The sequence below is a fragment of the Puntigrus tetrazona genome, chromosome 16 (assembly GCF_018831695.1).
Source record: "Puntigrus tetrazona isolate hp1 chromosome 16, ASM1883169v1, whole genome shotgun sequence".
NCBI classification, from domain to species: Eukaryota; Metazoa; Chordata; class Actinopteri; order Cypriniformes; family Cyprinidae; genus Puntigrus; species Puntigrus tetrazona.
Genome location: NC_056714.1, coordinates 12,183,779 through 12,200,957, shown reverse-complemented (window position 1 = coordinate 12,200,957; position 17,179 = coordinate 12,183,779). Strand labels below are relative to the sequence as shown.

The 17,179-nt window shown below is 34.9% G+C and overlaps 1 protein-coding gene across 3 annotated transcripts in view; it reads left to right on the top strand.

Annotated features, from left to right (window-relative positions):
• Positions 1-17,179, top strand: part of rapgef5b (Rap guanine nucleotide exchange factor (GEF) 5b) — a 47,319-nt gene that overhangs the window by 2,131 nt on the left and 28,009 nt on the right. Inside the window, exons 4-9 of one of the 3 annotated variants that reach the window (XM_043260840.1) lie at positions 645-766; positions 969-1,137; positions 5,931-6,012; positions 9,757-9,808; positions 11,239-11,309; positions 14,211-14,333. In XM_043260840.1, the coding sequence (XP_043116775.1) occupies positions 645-766; positions 969-1,137; positions 5,931-6,012; positions 9,757-9,808; positions 11,239-11,309; positions 14,211-14,333 (619 nt within the window). Of the gene's footprint in view, positions 1-644; positions 767-968; positions 1,138-5,930; positions 6,013-9,756; positions 9,809-11,238; positions 11,310-14,207; positions 14,334-17,179 lie in introns of all 3 variants that reach the window. The other 2 variants (XM_043260838.1, XM_043260841.1) reach the window with 2 other exon arrangements.

Sequence of the window (17,179 nt, the reverse complement as noted above, 5' to 3'; positions counted from 1 at the left end):
ACTTTTAAAAAAAAAAAAAAAAAAAAAAAACTTTTGGGAAATTATGTTATCCCTATAAATGATAACAAAATAAATCCCTATGTAGACCTTTAAAGTGAATTTTACATAAAATTATGGTATTTTATGAACTAGCCATATTTTGTTTGTTTACATTATACATGTGTACTGTGTATATTTCTTATGTGTATATATAAAAACACACGCTTCTATATATTTCTATATAACAGGCCTTTAATATGAAGCATCACATATTGTGTCACGTATAGTTGGGAACATTTTGACACAAACAAATAAAATGTTTTAAGATTAAGATTTGAAGTAAAGTTAAAAATGTATGTTACCTTATGAATTAAATAAATAAATCAAGCTTCTTTGTACAAAATACCACACATCTTTCAACAGAAAATCATCACTCAATGAAATATTACGCAAATTACATTTGCTATTTAAGACAAAATGAGCAAAAAAACAAAAATGTACAACTACAAAAATGTAAAAGTGGATTATAAATCTTTTTTAAACAGGCAGTGTAATATCAGCCAGTGTTAAGCATAATTAAATATCGTAGTGGTTTCAATTTGTTTGTTAAATGTATCCTATTCATTTGTTAAATGTTTTCCTTTTCTCATCTGGCATGTTCCCAGGAGGACGTATATTGGCCTGGAGCTCGTGGAATGGCTGATGGATCGTTGTGAATTCATCCAGAACAGGACGGTAGCTTCCAAAATCTGGAACCTTCTCCTGGACTCGGGCATTCTGCTCTCAGGTGCATAGACACAACGTTACGGTCAATGACTGGATCTGAGTTTGGATCATTTATCGATCGAGCACTACATGCATATCGAATCTGCAAAGTGCAAAAAAAAAAAAAAAACGGACCGGCTCCCTATGAGGTGCCTGAACAGAAAAGAAAGTCTAGACTGCTTTGTGTCAGATGTTTAACCCTGTTGTTCCCCTGTTGTGTCCAGTGGAGCAGAACAATGTATTTGAGGACTCCAGGTCTTTGTACCAGTTCACCTTTGAGGAATGTGAGGCCCAGAGCTGTGATTTCAGAAATCAGGTCAACTGGACGAATGCAGTACATCTGCTGCTACAGCTGGTCCCGTACGTGAAGCTCCGCGGCGGAACCCAGAAGCGGTGAGCGCGGGTTTACGCACAAAGCTTAATGATAGCGTTTTTCCTTAGGTCGAAGGTCATTAAGCATCTTGTCTCACAGGATTGTAAAACCTAATAGCTTTTAATTTACCATCCAGCGCTAACAGAACGTGCCTGGACCCGACAACAACCTTTACTGATTACCTTAGCAGAGCTAAACATATACAAAAGAGCCTTTTAATTGCTATGTCAGTTGTGATTGTTTACCACTTGGATTGTTTTTCTTGGCTTGGGATCCAAAGGAGTTTTTGATGCAAGCTAAAGTTTTACATGCGTTTTTGAATCAGCATCTTTTTTTTTTTAGCCGACACGCATGATTTGCTTGAAATGAATGCGTACTTTTTCTAAAATCAAATTAGAATTAGAATTTTAAGTTATTTTTGCTACCCCTGTTCAGATTTAAAACAGTCCAAAAACCCAGACACAAGTTAGCATTTTAGCATTTCCGGTTTCATCTTGAAGTCAGTGGGTTTTCTTTCAGTTCCTGAAGATGTATTTTCGGGGCTTATAGTTCTCCGTCACCGTATCGGATCTCCAATGTGCAGCATTTGAGTGCGGAAAAAATAAACAAAAATTAAAGGTCATATCACTTTCAAGTCAATAGTTTTTACATGACGTCACACACGTCAAAAACGAAGCTTCGCCAGTCATTTTTACACAGTTTGCATTAAGTAGTAATTAAAAGGTTAAATTAATTATTGTTGATGTATATTTTGTACGAACAAAAGTTTAAGCGTTCGCCTATAGAAAACCGTTATAAGGAAAAAGCTGAAACCGTTTGCATTCATATTCCGGCCTCATCTGCTTTCCTATGTAAACCACAGTTTTGAAGAGGCTATCTAAGAGGCCAGAACATACCCCTCAGTAGGGTATAAGTTGTACCCTTGGGTGACCAGAGCGCCTCTAAAAAAAAAAATCTCTTGGTAATTTACATAGGAATTTGGCATTGAACATAACTTTAACATAAGACACACAGCATTGAACATAAGACGTGGTGGGCTCATTTTACTCAACCGACCAATCAGACTCTCTGGATCATTCTGAATCCCGTAGACTGCCATTATAAAAGTCCCAGATGGATACCTTTTGGGGTTGGGTTCGTTTGCCTGACGTCAATAAACGGGAAGCAAGTATCAAAGGCCCCTTGCTATTGCATGTGTGCGTTTTGAAAACATGACCAAAATAAAACTTATGAAACCGTTTACTTTATTCTGTCATTAGTTACGCTAATGTCGTTCCAAGTCTTTAAGACCTCCATTCATCTTTGGAACACAAATTAAGATATTTTTGATGGTGTCTGATATCTTTCTGATCCTCCATAGACTGCAAGGAAATTACTATGACTAATGCACAGAAACGTAACAAGGCCATTGGTTATTAATTTGTGTTCCTGAAGATGAACGTAGGTCTTACGGGTTTGGAATGACATGAGGGCAAGTAATAAATAGGTGAATACGTTGGGCCTACGTGACAGAAGATGACTATTTGTCGATGTCTTGCTCTGGGGGGGCGACGTTTACGCGAATGTCTGCCTGGGTGACATCATCATGCCACTTTTTTTGGACCTTGATTAAATAAATGCTTCGTTTATTGCGAGGAGTGCATTTTAAGGTATTAAACGTGGATGTATTAATAGTATAAATGATCTCTTATATGTCAAAAGATCAAAGCAAATTTGTGACCCCCTTTAAACTTCACAATTCATAAAAGTTGTGTTCACTTGTGAGGAGTTAAGCTTTTTCTTATTCTCTGTAATAATCTAAAAAGCCAATGCCTATTTCCCTTCTTTTAAGGCATTAGTTAATAATTGGTTAAAATGATTAGGAATTGAGAAGATCAAGTTTTTAATAATATATTTATTTATGATTTTAGATAATGAGCATATATATATATATATATATATATATATAATTTTTTTTTTTTTTTTTTTTTTTGTTAGTGTTTAGTAGCCTTTGGCTTCCTTTTGTTCTGTGCACATAAAATGTATTTTTACAACTGTAAAATATCTTATTTTGTGCTTCAGAACAAAGTACTTCAGAATTACTTTACAGTGTGAACTTTTTGATGAACTGTCTCTTTAAGACTACAGCAGTCAAATGGGGCTTGGCATAACCTGCAAACTATGTTTTACAAAAGCAATGACCTGTAATATGGACATCACTCGTAGATGATTGTAGGGCTTGTAAATGTAATGTACAGTCATCATTCACCACGTGTCGGCGAGCATACTGATGCAGCACCTCGAGCTGCAGAGCCAGTCTTCACCAGCAGATGTCTCTGTGAGGGAGCGGGACAGAGGAATGATTTTGCTCCAGGCTCTGTCTGTCTCACTTTCAGTTATTCAGACAGACCCAACCTGTTCAGAGTGTCGCCCCACTGCACAGAACTCTCCTTTTGACCTTCCACTGTCTGTCGAAGCATATCATGTCAGTGTAAGATGCAGCCCGTCTATCTGATTTTTTCTTTTTGGTTTGTGCTGTTATGCTTTGTTGACATTTCATAACATCTTTTAAAGGTTCTGAACTTTTTAGTGATTGTGATGTCTTTATAATTTCTAGCTACCTTTAAAAGAATATCTTTTTAAATACACAAATCTATGTGTGTGTGTGTGTGTGTGTGTGTGTGTGTGTGTGTCACAAACACTATTGATTATCTGGAAAGGTCTTTTTAAAGCATTATCCCTCACTTCCTATCCTAAGTGACACACAATCAACACCCAGGTTCAGTGACAATGTTTGCATTTTTTTGTTGCCATGACGACATTTCCAAAATGGTGGTCTGTCTGGATATCAATGTCAGCAATTTTTTTAAATGTTTTTGTTACTAAAGGTACGTTTCAACCCATGCAACAATTCTAATGTTTTAATAACACCTCCTAGATTACACCTAACCTGGTTTTAATACATTTCTTAAACAAACTGATATAAAACAAGTTATGAAGATATTGTGGTGATATGTCACATATATATATATATATATATATATATATATATATATATATATATATATATATATATATATATATATATATATATATATATATATATATATATATATATATATATATATATATATATATATATATATATATATATATATATATGATATATATATATATATGACATTATATATATATATATATATATATGACATTATAATGTTGATTTGATGTATTTGTCATCAAGAAAGAAGCTAATGAACTGCTCCATTAATTTGGCTGAATCAGTTGTGTATTTTCTGCTGCTTATTTCAAAGCATATTTTAACAAATCTAATTGCATATTTAGCACGTTGAGTTAGCTATTTTTATTCGGTTTGCACATTTTCAAGTTGTGGGAAAAAAATCTTATTTTCTATTTGTATGGTTTTGAAAAATTTATCTGCAAATAATGCAAAAAATTTTATTACTTCTTAAAGGGTTTAGTTTTCTTCCCAGTACAGTAATCTTTTTTTTTTTTTTTATGTGTTGTGGAAACATAAAAGAACTCTTATTTAGCAAAAATGCAGAAATGTATTTATATATATATATATATATATATATATATATATATATATATATATACACACACACACACACACACACACACACACACACACACATACAGTATATACATACAAAAATAGAATTATACTTTTTTTATTTTTTTTAAATACCTAAGGCCACTAAAATGATTTAAAGGGCGAGTATAAATCAGAAAAAGTGCTCAGTGTTGAGCCTGGTTAACCTATGAGCCACAAAGAGTTGTGCAGCACTGTCCTCTCTCACCCAGATCAATGACGTTTAGCACTTTGGTAAACAGTACGTAATCAGGAGGTCAGTGGACGTGAATGGAAGTTGAGCTATAGGTCGTGTCTCTGCATCATTTCCTGTCTGCTGGGAAAGTCGGTCAGGTTGTGTCCTAATGGCTTTGTCTAGGCAGGATGTCCATCTTTAGCGAGATCAAACCTGTTTTTTGGGTCCTTGTGTCTGTGCCTCCGTATGGCCTGATTGTGTTTTGGGACGCTATTTTGGAGTTTTGCTAGTGTTCTAGCCAGCAAGGTCACGGTTCTCTATCTCTGTCTAAAGTTGTTTATGTTTGTGTTTTTAACAGTTAAATAACCATAAACAGGACGATAAAAGGCTTTTTACCTCAGAGCGATGTTGTCTGATGGTTTTACTAAAAACATTTTGTATTAGTGTTTCATGTGTAGTAACATATTTTCCTTATCTTGTGAGTATAAAAACTTTATTATGGATGCTATTAATTCATCACGAAATCATTCTGATATGCTGGTTTAGTGCTCAAGAATTTTTTTTATTATTATTAATGCTGAAACTAATAATAATTTTGTGGAAACATGATATATTTTTTCAATATTGTTTGACACTACCTGAATTTATGCATTTATATATATTTTTTTAGTTTTTAAAAAAAAACATCTGATATTTTAAGATTTATTAACAGTCATAATGGCTTCTACCTTTTTTGTGCATGTTTGTTTACCACACGACTTCAATGGTTGACACAATCTAATCTAATGTAAAAACTATTAATATTGTAAATAATTGCAATTAAGAACCAAAACAGTTTCATAATAGAAAAAAAAATTATTTGTATGATTGTGTGTACACTTTTACATTTTAAACACATTTCTTGTTACGTAAATGATTGATCCAGACAGAAAAAAGTGTTGTTATTGGCCCATTAAAATATTACCATGTCCAAAAAAAAAAAAAGAAAGAAAGAAAAAAGTCAGACAACCGATTACTTAACTGTGTTTTATTTCGTTTTACAGCTATAAAGAAGATGCAGAGAAAACATCTGACGTTTGTAATCCAGTTCTTCAAATGAGAGCTTTGGAGCATCTCACTTCAACCGTAAGACGGCTATATCTCTTATCTTTTCAGCTTTTTATTCATTCATTTTTTTTGTTTCATTTTCAAATCCTCTGTTTAGAAAAAATGTACATATGAGCGCACACATCCGATAAGATCAGTTTCACCCCCCAAAAAAACATCTAACGGCTAGTGAACCTGTCTTTGTCTGTGTCTTCTACCCACAACGCACACGAGCTTTAGCACAGAGCGTTTTAGTTGCACAGAAGCCGTTCCACCTGCTCCCTGTCCGTATGAGAGCCAGCAGCTCTGCTGTAATGACTGAATCAGTACATTACTGTGGCCATGAGGCGCGTGCTTAGCTTCCAGCTATTAAGGTAATGTTGCAGAACCTCTCTTCAAGGTGGCCCGTGCACCTGCAGTCACCTTGGCAACAAAAATATATGGCCACTTCTTGTGATTCAGAGAGGGCGGCCATTTGCGTCGGACACCCTGGGAAACTGATGATGCTCAGTTTCGTCTGAACCTTTGTATTGCTGCGTTCAGCTGAACAGTTGAGATGCTCTGTTTGACGACTGAATCAATGAACCGTATCTTTAGCGCGTAGCTTGTGGTGCTGTTTAAGACGCATCTATTCATAATCAGTAAGTACAGGATTTAGAGCAAAACCTAAGAGTAAAAGCAACTTGGGGGAAAAAAATCTTGTTTGTTGTATATGCCATAGGGGTTCGGCAAAAGATGTGAAAAAGCAAAAGATGTTACACGTCAAAAAAAAAAAAGTGTTGTAATGAGCTGAAGATCAAACATTATATCAGAACTTGGCTAATATTAGTGTAACTTTTTTTAAAGAAATGTCTTAGTCTTTTTTTCCAGCCAAAATATCTAAAAATTAAATCAAGAAGAATGTTTTTTTTTTTTTAGACAAGTAAAAAAATGTTGCCTTGTTTTCAGAAAAAAATTGAGTTTTTAATATTATGATATAATATAATATTATTTTCTGTTTGAAATATTGGTAAATTATTTTATTTTATTTTAGTAAAAAGTCATTTGACTATTTTTTCTTTTCTGAAAACAAGACAAAATTATTAACCTGTCTATAAAATCTTTCTTGATTTAAGATATATTTTTTGCTGAAAACGACAAAAAAAACTAAGCTAGAAAAAACATTTATTAATTTTAAGAATTCAAAATTACATATGTGTCCTGAATATACTACTGGTTGATCGATGAGATATTTTTATTCTTTCATGAATTTGTTGCTCACCAAGGCTGCACTTTTTTTTGATCCAAAATACAGTAAAGTAATATTACTGTAAACAGAAAAAGTAATTTTAAAAAATTGTAAGAACTGTAAATGTGTTTATTGTCACTTTTGAAGTTTTGTTGCTAAATAAAAAGATCAGTTGCTGTAACAAAAAAATTCAAACAAAAAAAAAAAGAGTTCTTTTTAAATACTAATAATGTTAGTATTGGTATTAATATTAGTATCAGTATTTCGATTCAAATAAAAGGAGCTTTGTTAAGCGGAAGAGACTTCTTTTTAAAAGCCATTTTAGTGTTTAAATAATGGCAGTTATTCTAAATGAGATTCATCATTTAGGCAAAATGATATTCTGACTCAAATCAGAAAAATCATTTTCCCACTGTGAATCATGGCGGTGTTCACGTACACCGCTCGCTTCTTTAGGTTTTTAGTAGAAGTGTTAGTAGTTGGCGTGTGCAGGGTCACAGTCCAGCTCCATTCATCTTTGGCCTGAGATTGTGCACTCAGACGGCCCCACAGGACATGTAGTTTTTCCGGGCCACTAAGCACAGTTAAACACCCTCATTACACACCTGGTTTACTAATGCACAGGTCTCCCGTGGTCAGACAGCAGATGGACTCCCGCTCATAAGTGACTGATATTTCCTTTCAGACGCACGATGGATCGGATACATTCGTATTCATAATGCGCCGCGTGCCGTGGGATTTCAATGCAGAGTCTCTGCCTCAGATCGCGTGGATTTGGGAGGAGTGCAGTCAGATCACGAATGGATCACTTGAAAGTTTTGAGAAAAAGTTTTCACGGATTCTCAAAGGAATAATACAGCGGTTGGGAAATCAAAGGCAGCCGTGCTTAAAAGAATAAGTAATGCTGTCTTTTTATCCCCTCCGCTAAAGAAAAACTTCCAAGTATGAATCACTTTAGAGAAGCAAATGATTTTCTCTGTTAAGACAGAGCTGAGTTTTGAGCAGAACATGTTGGAGCTTCAAAGTATTATGTATCTTTTCAGAAACTGAAAAGGCACAGATCCACGGAATAGTTTCCCAAGCAGCTGAATGCTGGTGATTAATGGTTTTTGTGAGTTAGGGATGTGCGATATTATATATACAAAAAATTATATTTCAATATTTTCTAGGAATTTTTCCGATAACTACAATTGGAGTGCTATTGCGCTGATGCAATACAGGCTGCCATAGACAATTGTCATCTAAACTTTTTGATAATCTTCATATTTTACCTTTTATTGGCATTTTTAAGCCATTTTTTGTAAATTCATAATTAATGTTTTGTGATATTAAAGTGTTTAATACTGTTATTTGAAATGAAACACAATGTTTAATACTGTTATTTGAAATTATTTAAATAATAAAAATAAACTTTACATGAGAAAATAAAACCGCCAATAGGAGGCAGAATGTCACTATTAATAAATGATTTCTTGCGGTTGAACTGAATCATTTAAAGGGATGATTCATTTAAAAACGAAACACCGTCATGTTCCTCAGAGAAGCAAAACAGTGCTGTGGCCGTGTTAGGATTTATTTTTGTCGAAATAGAGCAAAAACAAGCGGTATAAATATTAACGTTTTTTTCTGTGGTCCTAACAAACAACACAGTTTAATCGTTTCGAATTATGTGATAAACAAGAATTACATATGTTTTGCAAACTACATAACACGCAACACTTTACGTTTAAGCAACAAATTGCATATAATTATTTAACTTACACTGGAAAGTTTCCGCAACATGATGCATGATGGGATACGTTTAGCGCCGAATACCGTTTCAGTGAGGATTTAGTGGACATTAAGGGCACTGCACTTTAAAGGTCTGGGACAGTCTTTCTACGATACTAATCGTGGCAAATCAGCTTTACATATTGTAGTTTCTACAATATGTGTATATTTAACTAATATCGTAACGTTGTCTGAGATTTGGCATCCTCTGAGGGCTTGACATCATCTCTTCTCAGGTTATCTAAGATCATTTAAAGGGATAGGTCGCCCCAAAAATGAAATAATGCTGAAGTATTCGTAAGGAAATGCCTTTAACTGAAAACTAAGTGTTTATAAAGATGCTGTATGTAGAATTGACACCGAGTGGTTGAACTAGGTATTGCATTCAAAATATTGGAGACATTTATTTCCTTCTCAGACGCAACGTACACGCAGGTTGCCAGATTCCCGCTCTTACGCCTTTCGTTTGCCAGCTTCCTTTACTGAAAGGGCAACCCAGGATTCCAAAAAAAACGATTGGTTAAACCAAAACAGAGGCCGACATTCTGGGCCCGAAGACACATTTTAAAAAGAGAATAACAGACTAGCATTTATTTTCAGATAAACAAGTATGCCAACCTAGCATGTTTCTTAAATATCTGCAAACTGTGGTATTTTTATGCTTCATTACAGTCAACATCCTACATAGGGGACATATTATCATTACTGTTACTCTAATCTACTGTGTTGTACTGTTAAATGCTTTGACGCTATATAATTCTTGACTATGAATTCATATTTTATAGGTGCAGAACGAACTGTTGGCAGCTTTGGCGCGCAAGGCACAATCTAAATCAAGTAAGGATTATTCTGTCTTTTTTCATTTGGCTTTTCAGTGTTTTGCTCACATTTGTTTAGATTCTTCACCAGGGACATGTTCTCCGAGGGAATGAAATAATCTACATTTATAAAATTAAGCAAGCAATTTGAGAGTAATATACTGTTGGTGGTAAAACCTTACTATAAAATTTTGTTTGTTAATAAAAATGAGATCATTAATTATGAATTATAGTTCTTGGAAACCAAATATATGCCAACTCATGTTTTTTTGGACCGTTTTTCTCAGTGTCCCCCCTCACACTAAACTCTTATTAACATGTTTAGTATTTGCGTCTAGCATTTTACATTTCATTCTAAGTGCCTTGCTCTAACCCAATTCTTTTCGCTATATTCCCAAGTCAAAATGTATTTTTGTAGTAATAATATTAATAATATATAACTTTTTATACACATTATATGTGTATTAAGCATTAATTAATGCTCATTTCTACAACTTTACTTGCTTAAAATGTATTCATGTACAACCAGAATTCTGTAAAAGTTGTGATGAATTTTTAAATTTGAATCAAATTAAAACTATAATCATAGAGTTTCGTGTCATTTCGGCCAAACTTTTATTAAAATGTTTTATTCAAAATCCCAAAATGTATTGGGCAGGTGCAAGATCAAAGAGTAGCATCAAAAATAGATCTCTCATTTTTATAAAAATAAATAAATTGTAAAGTAGCAACAATTCACCCGATACCAACACGGGACATGTTTACCATGGTGTAGCATCTCCTCTTCTTTTCAAAACAGTTTGAAGACCTCTGGGAATCGAGGTTATGCGTTTTGGTGTTGGAATTTGGTCTCATTCTTGCCTGATACAGGTTTTCGTCATTTTGGTTGTAAAAGCTGCAGTGTGTGGTTTTTTCATTGTTCTGCTGAAATACACAAGTCCTCACTGAAATAGACGTCATCTGGAGGGGAGCATATGTTGCTCTAAAACCTTTAAATACCTTTCAGCATTCATAGTGCTTTCTAAAGCACGCAGGCTGCCCATACGTTAAGCACTTGGCTTTTGAACCGAAAGCTGACAACACACTGGAAAGTCTTCCTCCTCTTTACTCTAGAGGACACGGCTAGAACGTCAGATTTGTACTCCCCTATAACACGTTTCCGCTTTGAAACCGTTTATTTTAAATGAGCCTTGGCCCACGGCAGTTCTGGGCCGTCCTCGCGAATATTTTTGATGGGTTTTAGTTCACCATAATAACCCTGTATCAAGCGGAACCCGGTTTTTTAAGTGCTACCGTAATAAAACTGTAGTAATGTTGTTTTTGTTAGTAGCGCGAGATGGGGTTCCGCACGAACCGGAATATAAATCTATAACGCTTCAAAGAAAAGCACAAAGCCAGACAGTCCATCACACTCCGGTGGTTCTGAGCTGTAAATTTCTTGTTTTCCAGTGATGGAGGAGAGCGGTCCGCAGCACAATACCAGCACTCCAGGATCCTCTCCCACTCCTGCTGTGCGCAAGGTAATGAGAAAACAGATTCCGAGGCAACGGGCTTAACACTGACAGTGTGTTTATGTGTATGTGCATGTATGTTTTGCTGAGCTTAACAGCTGTCCAGGGCTGTCCATATGTCCCCTGATTGAGCACCGCTTTCCCGCAGCTCAGTCATCAGTAGAAAGCCCTTGAACTGGCAGAAAGAGAAAGAGCCTGTGATTGGAGATAGATGGATACTCTATACTGTGTGTCAGGACAGAGCCTCGCGCCTGACTGTGAGGTTCTCAGCTTTTCTACGGTGCGGCGTGTAATAGCTGATGGTTCACTGCAGCACATCTGACGGGACTGTGATCGAGACGGCAAAATAGCAGAGCTTCACAAGGACGAATAATGTTTGTAACGCGTACACCATCTTGCCAGAGTGCTTTCAAACCGGCGTTTTTCACAGTTCGGCTTCAGCCGGTTCGCTTAAATCGGCAACCCAACACAGAACCAACATTTTTATTGTATAAATGTAAACAAAACGTCTTTAAAATGAAACCGTTACATTTAGTAGGATTACCACAAACTGCTTAGATCCAAAAATATTAAAAAAATTATTCCATATAGAAAAATGGCACAGGTTTTTCCCTGCTATAGCCAATTATTATTTCTGTTTTTAAGCCCATACTGATATATTGATCAACATTATATATCAGTCTGTCAACCTATTTTTTGAGGACACTTAAAATCTATACCTGCGTGTGATGACACAAAACATCAAGTAGACCAGAAAACTGAATGTAGGCTTATCATGCACCACTAGGAGAAAGAAAATACAGCTAATTTTTTTTTTTTTTTTTTTTTACCTACCATTTTTCAGTAGATATGCCAGCTGAAAGAAATTGTTACCATTATTACATTTTTTTTTGTGTTGCTGTTGTTTTTTCAAAAGGAAACCAACCAGAAAAAAAGTTATGGGCAGCAATTGCAGTTGTTTTTTTTTAATTAAATTTTAAATTTGTTTTAGTTTTGTCTTTTAATAGTGCCTTTTTGTTTTTCAATATGTAGGCAAGCTAAAATAAATTATGACCAGTAATTGTTTTTTTACCTTGTTCAGCTTTGGTTTTGCTTTATCAATAGTTAGCCTAACTAAAAATGGCCAGCAATAATTTTTTGGTTGTTTGTTTTCAATAGATAGCTATAAGAAATTATGCACAGTTTTTATTTTATTTCAGTAGTTAGACCAACAATTTGAATAGTTGTGCACTGTTTGTTACAATTATTACATGTAGTATAAATTTTGTTCACTGTAAATTCGAAAGAAAAAACACCTTAGCTCTGTGCTTTTTACTTAACATGATGCGCTTATTTAACCGAAAAATAAACTATTGATATAAACTAAATGATTAATGATTGCTAGTTAAATTCAGCACTTTATTTGACTCCGCCAGAACATACCTTCAAGTAATTTTTATGTCATGACCCACCCTAGTTAGTTTGTAGTTAGATTTCAGCATTCAAAAAGTGATTTCCTGACTTTTTATGTAACCAGCGAAAGATAATACTCTATTAGCCTGATCCATTTGAGAGTTCCCATGGACATTTGTTTCGTCATGGTTGGGTATCTCAACAGCTTATCATTTTGCCTTTTTTTTCCTGGTAATTCCCTCTTATCAGGTTTACGCAATTAGCAAAGTTCAATCGAACCGTCCATTGTTTTCTATATTCATCGCTACGCTGCAGTGCTGAAGAATGTCAGGGACTCTGCTTGTGTTGAATTTGTCCAGCGTGAGGTTTGATTCCTTATATAGCCAGCTGAGTTGATATGGAAATACTTGAGTGTGTTCAGGACAAATTCCTCTCTCCTTCTCTTACTTCAGAGAATGAGGTCACAGGTTTCTTCTCTGGACGTGTGATATTTGCCTTTGTGTTGAAATGGAGCAGGAACTCCAAATAGGATACATCTTTGATCCCTGCATTTTTTATTTATTTTTTATTCTGTAGTTTTGACGGGAACTGTCTTTATATGTTATACATAAGAGTGTGTATATGTATGTGTGTGTGTGTGTGTGTGTGTGTGTGTGTGTGTGTGTGTGTGTGTGTGTGTATATGTAATACCTGTATAATACTAGCTCTAACTAGTCACTAGTCTCTAATTACATTTACCTTATTTCTTTTATTTTCCTAATTTAAATGAATAAATTCTTAGACACCTTGATAAGAAATATGTATTTATTATTATTGTTATAATAAATATTTTATTAGAATATCTGCACAATATATGAAAAACATGTTCACACGATATAAATGTCAATACATGGGAAAAAAACAAACAAACAGAATATTATGCATAAATACATTCTCCAGATTCAGCAAACATACTAAGGGGTCGTTTTTAAAACGTGTTTTAACGTAGATTTTCAGAAATCTCTTCTTTCTCATTGCCTGAGATAATATGTGGACGGCAAATGACTTTTTGATTCGCTTGTGCACATATTCTATAACATTTTTAGTTCACATGAAGGGTAAACCCATCAGTAACCTGCTCTCTTAGACCCCATGCTGCCCTTTCTCCCGTTTTCTGGAGATTGCAATACTTCCTATTCAGGCTTGGAGGGACTGCCAGATGTTTCCTGGTCGCCCCCACCCTGGCTATGTGCGTAAGAGCGAGAGAGAGTGAGAGAGAGAGGGGCAAAGGAAAGAGAAAAGTCAGGTTCACTCTCCCCCTCGGGCTACGCCGTCTCTAAGGCTTCTCTTTTTGAATCTTTCCTCCCGCTCACTAAACCCTCAGGACTAGCGTGACCGCCTCGGCTACCTCACAGTCTCACCTGAGCAAAGACAGCGAGACGGGCTGTCAAACTCTCAGAGAGTTTGAGAGCTCGCCGTCTCATGGCGTGGGACTGCGGCTTGAGGTATGTGTTTTCTGTGTCCCCTGCGCTGCAGCAGGGCCCTGGAGCTGCTGCTCGAGACAGAGAGGATATCAGCCGACTGGAGATGGTTCAGAGACTGGCCAAGGACGGGTGCCGCCTTCTACACAGCCCGCTCAGAGCTAACGAAAGGCCTGCTGAGGTGAGGCGCAAAATAACTGTCATGTACACAGTGTTATTATTCGGCTGTTTCTTTAACTCTGATATCTGAACTCTGGCCTGTCTCTTTGATTCTGAAAAGTTCAAAATCAGGGCTGATTTTATTTAGCCAAGTCTAATTTTCATAGATAGCGTTTTGTATATCAACAAGTTTAAACGCACACCAATGAATAATAATTATTATTGTATATTTACTTATATATTACGATTTATTTATTTATGTATTTATTTATTTTTGATAAAGTTTATTAGAGGAAAAAATATAGGTCCTGGTGGAAATTATGCCAAAAAAGTAGTATTAATTTTTGCTTTTTTAATAGGATGTGTCTGTGACAAGTGTAAAATAATAATTATAATAATTAGTAATAATTGCATTTAAAAAATAAAAAAATTAAACTAAATAAAATAAGACATTACAATATCTTGGTGAAACGTTCTTAAACATTAATAGCATAAACATGAGTAGACATAAAAGCGTAAAAACACTCTATGAAAACGTAATGTTATGTATATATTAAATATCACGCATGCATGCTGGTTTTGTCTTGGGCAGGATTTGCTGTGTGTATTTGTTTAGAAGATGCAATTATAATAACCCTATTGTTATGATTTATGAAGCAACACCCTTACATGTTGATATTATCTGTATTCGATCGAAAAGTCATTGTTTGATGTCACTTTTGTCAGGGAATCTCTATTCAAATCTGAAGCTATAGTGCAGGAGAAACTTTTTAAAACCAAAAAGGGCACCAATCTCATACTAGTCTCTGATTGGTTGATCCCACAATAGCCCCGGTTCAGCTCTTCCTGATAGTGGGCCGCCACTCACAATGACAGGAAGAGCTGACGTGAGCACCATAAGGTTGCCACAGCCAGTAATTACTCTTGCACTTTGTGGCGTATTTCTTTGACCTTTCTTAAACAAAAGTAAAATTGTGCTAAATATGACTAATAACTATTATAAGGAGCTTTAATTTTTAACTTCTTGGCATCATGTATTGTCATTGAATATCTTTTGATCCATATATTTTTTAAGTTGCATTGGCTTGTTTTAATCCGTATGATCAAAAAGATTTTATTGGTGTGACAAGAAGAGAACAAACATAGATTTACACTGATGTCATTTTATTTATTATAATTATTATTATTATTATTATTATTACTTCTACACAGAGATACAAACAAAGCTAAAAATAATATAGTGATAACCTAACATCTTCATTCGGAATGCTCTTTGTATTTTTTTTGTATGGAAAAATGCAAACATTTTCCATCTAATTTTAAAGCTTTGTTTTTTAATTTTGTTGAAACCTAAAAAGCACCCAGTATAAAAAAATCTTTTTTTATTCAGCAAAAAAGTATGCTTAAAAAAAGTTATACCTAAACATCCATAAAACAAGGAAAAAAAAATGTGAACAAATGTTAAAATCACTTAAAATGCAATTTTGTTTCAGTTAGAAATTTCTGCATAATTTAATATTCATGTGATTTTAAAAATTTTTGGTGTAACCCATTAATAAAATAATGCATACAGTATCTATTCACTCTGCTTCTAATAACATAATTATAATGATTCACAAATACAAGCTGAACCATTTTTCACAGGCTTTTTTTTTTTTTCGTATTCGCCGCCCTACAGATGCGAAAATGCGAAATCAAACCCGATCCTTTTTTCCGACAGATGATAGTTTTGGAGGCAGTATGTAAACGTGATTCACTCAGCGTGAGATTATATTCATTTCGTATTGTGCTAAAATTTCGGATAGAAATTTGCAAAGACTTTAATAGTTGTTTTAGCAAAAAAAACTTAGTCTACATTTTTTTATGCGTGTCGTTTAGTCGCTTCGGACTTGACGTGAACGTGTGTTGGCACAGCAGACAGCTGTGAAGTAAAGACGGGATGAGAGTAAAGAAGTTGTACTTGTAAGAGGTCTTCTGTTTGATTTAAGAATCTCTCTTACAAGTGCATACCACACATTTTGCTCGTGCTCTGCTTTCACTCACGGCCTCAGTGATGTAATCTTTTGTGTTTAATAGTATGTGGAGCTTATTTGCAACGGCAAGGACTTAGAGTAAACTAATGGGTTGAAGCAGAAGTACATGTTTTCAGTGTTCTGGTCTGTAAGTTAGTTTATGTGTTGGTTTTGTAGGGAACCCAATGCATCAATTTAAGCTATATATATATATATCAGCAAGATACTGCGGGTCTGTTTCCTAGGCACACGCATAATGTGTTTTTAATGAAGAATAACTCTAGTTTTTTTTATTACCCTTTAATCTGTTTGCAGTGGGTTTGGTTATAGATCCACATCAAATATCCATATAGCCCTTAGGAGCTATAAATGAGATGTATGAAAAAGTACGTCTTTTTTTGTTTATTCCGGTAGGAATTATGGAAGCCTTCACAAAGCAATGTCAACAGACCAGGAAATGATTTAAAATATCACATTGTCTTTTTGTCACCTACATAAACATAGCACCGTTCCAGAGGCTTCTGCTCCTTGTTTCAGTGACCGAAGCATTTTGCAATTTACATAACTGTACTCATGCAAGCTTCCATCATTCATTTCTTTTTTCATTTTTGAAAGAGTGTTTTCAGAACGTAATAGCAGAAATGTAAGAAATGAACAGTTGTAACACCATTGCTTAAAAGACATTTTTAGTTTTTCCTCTAGACAGTTCGCCCTTGCAATATTTAAAATGGCTTATTTTCTTGGCTCGAATTGACAAAAAGCATCCCATCTGTAAAACCATCATCCCTCTTTACCATCCCCTTTGGATTATTCATTTTATTACATTTGTATTACATCAAACGCACATGAAATGTTA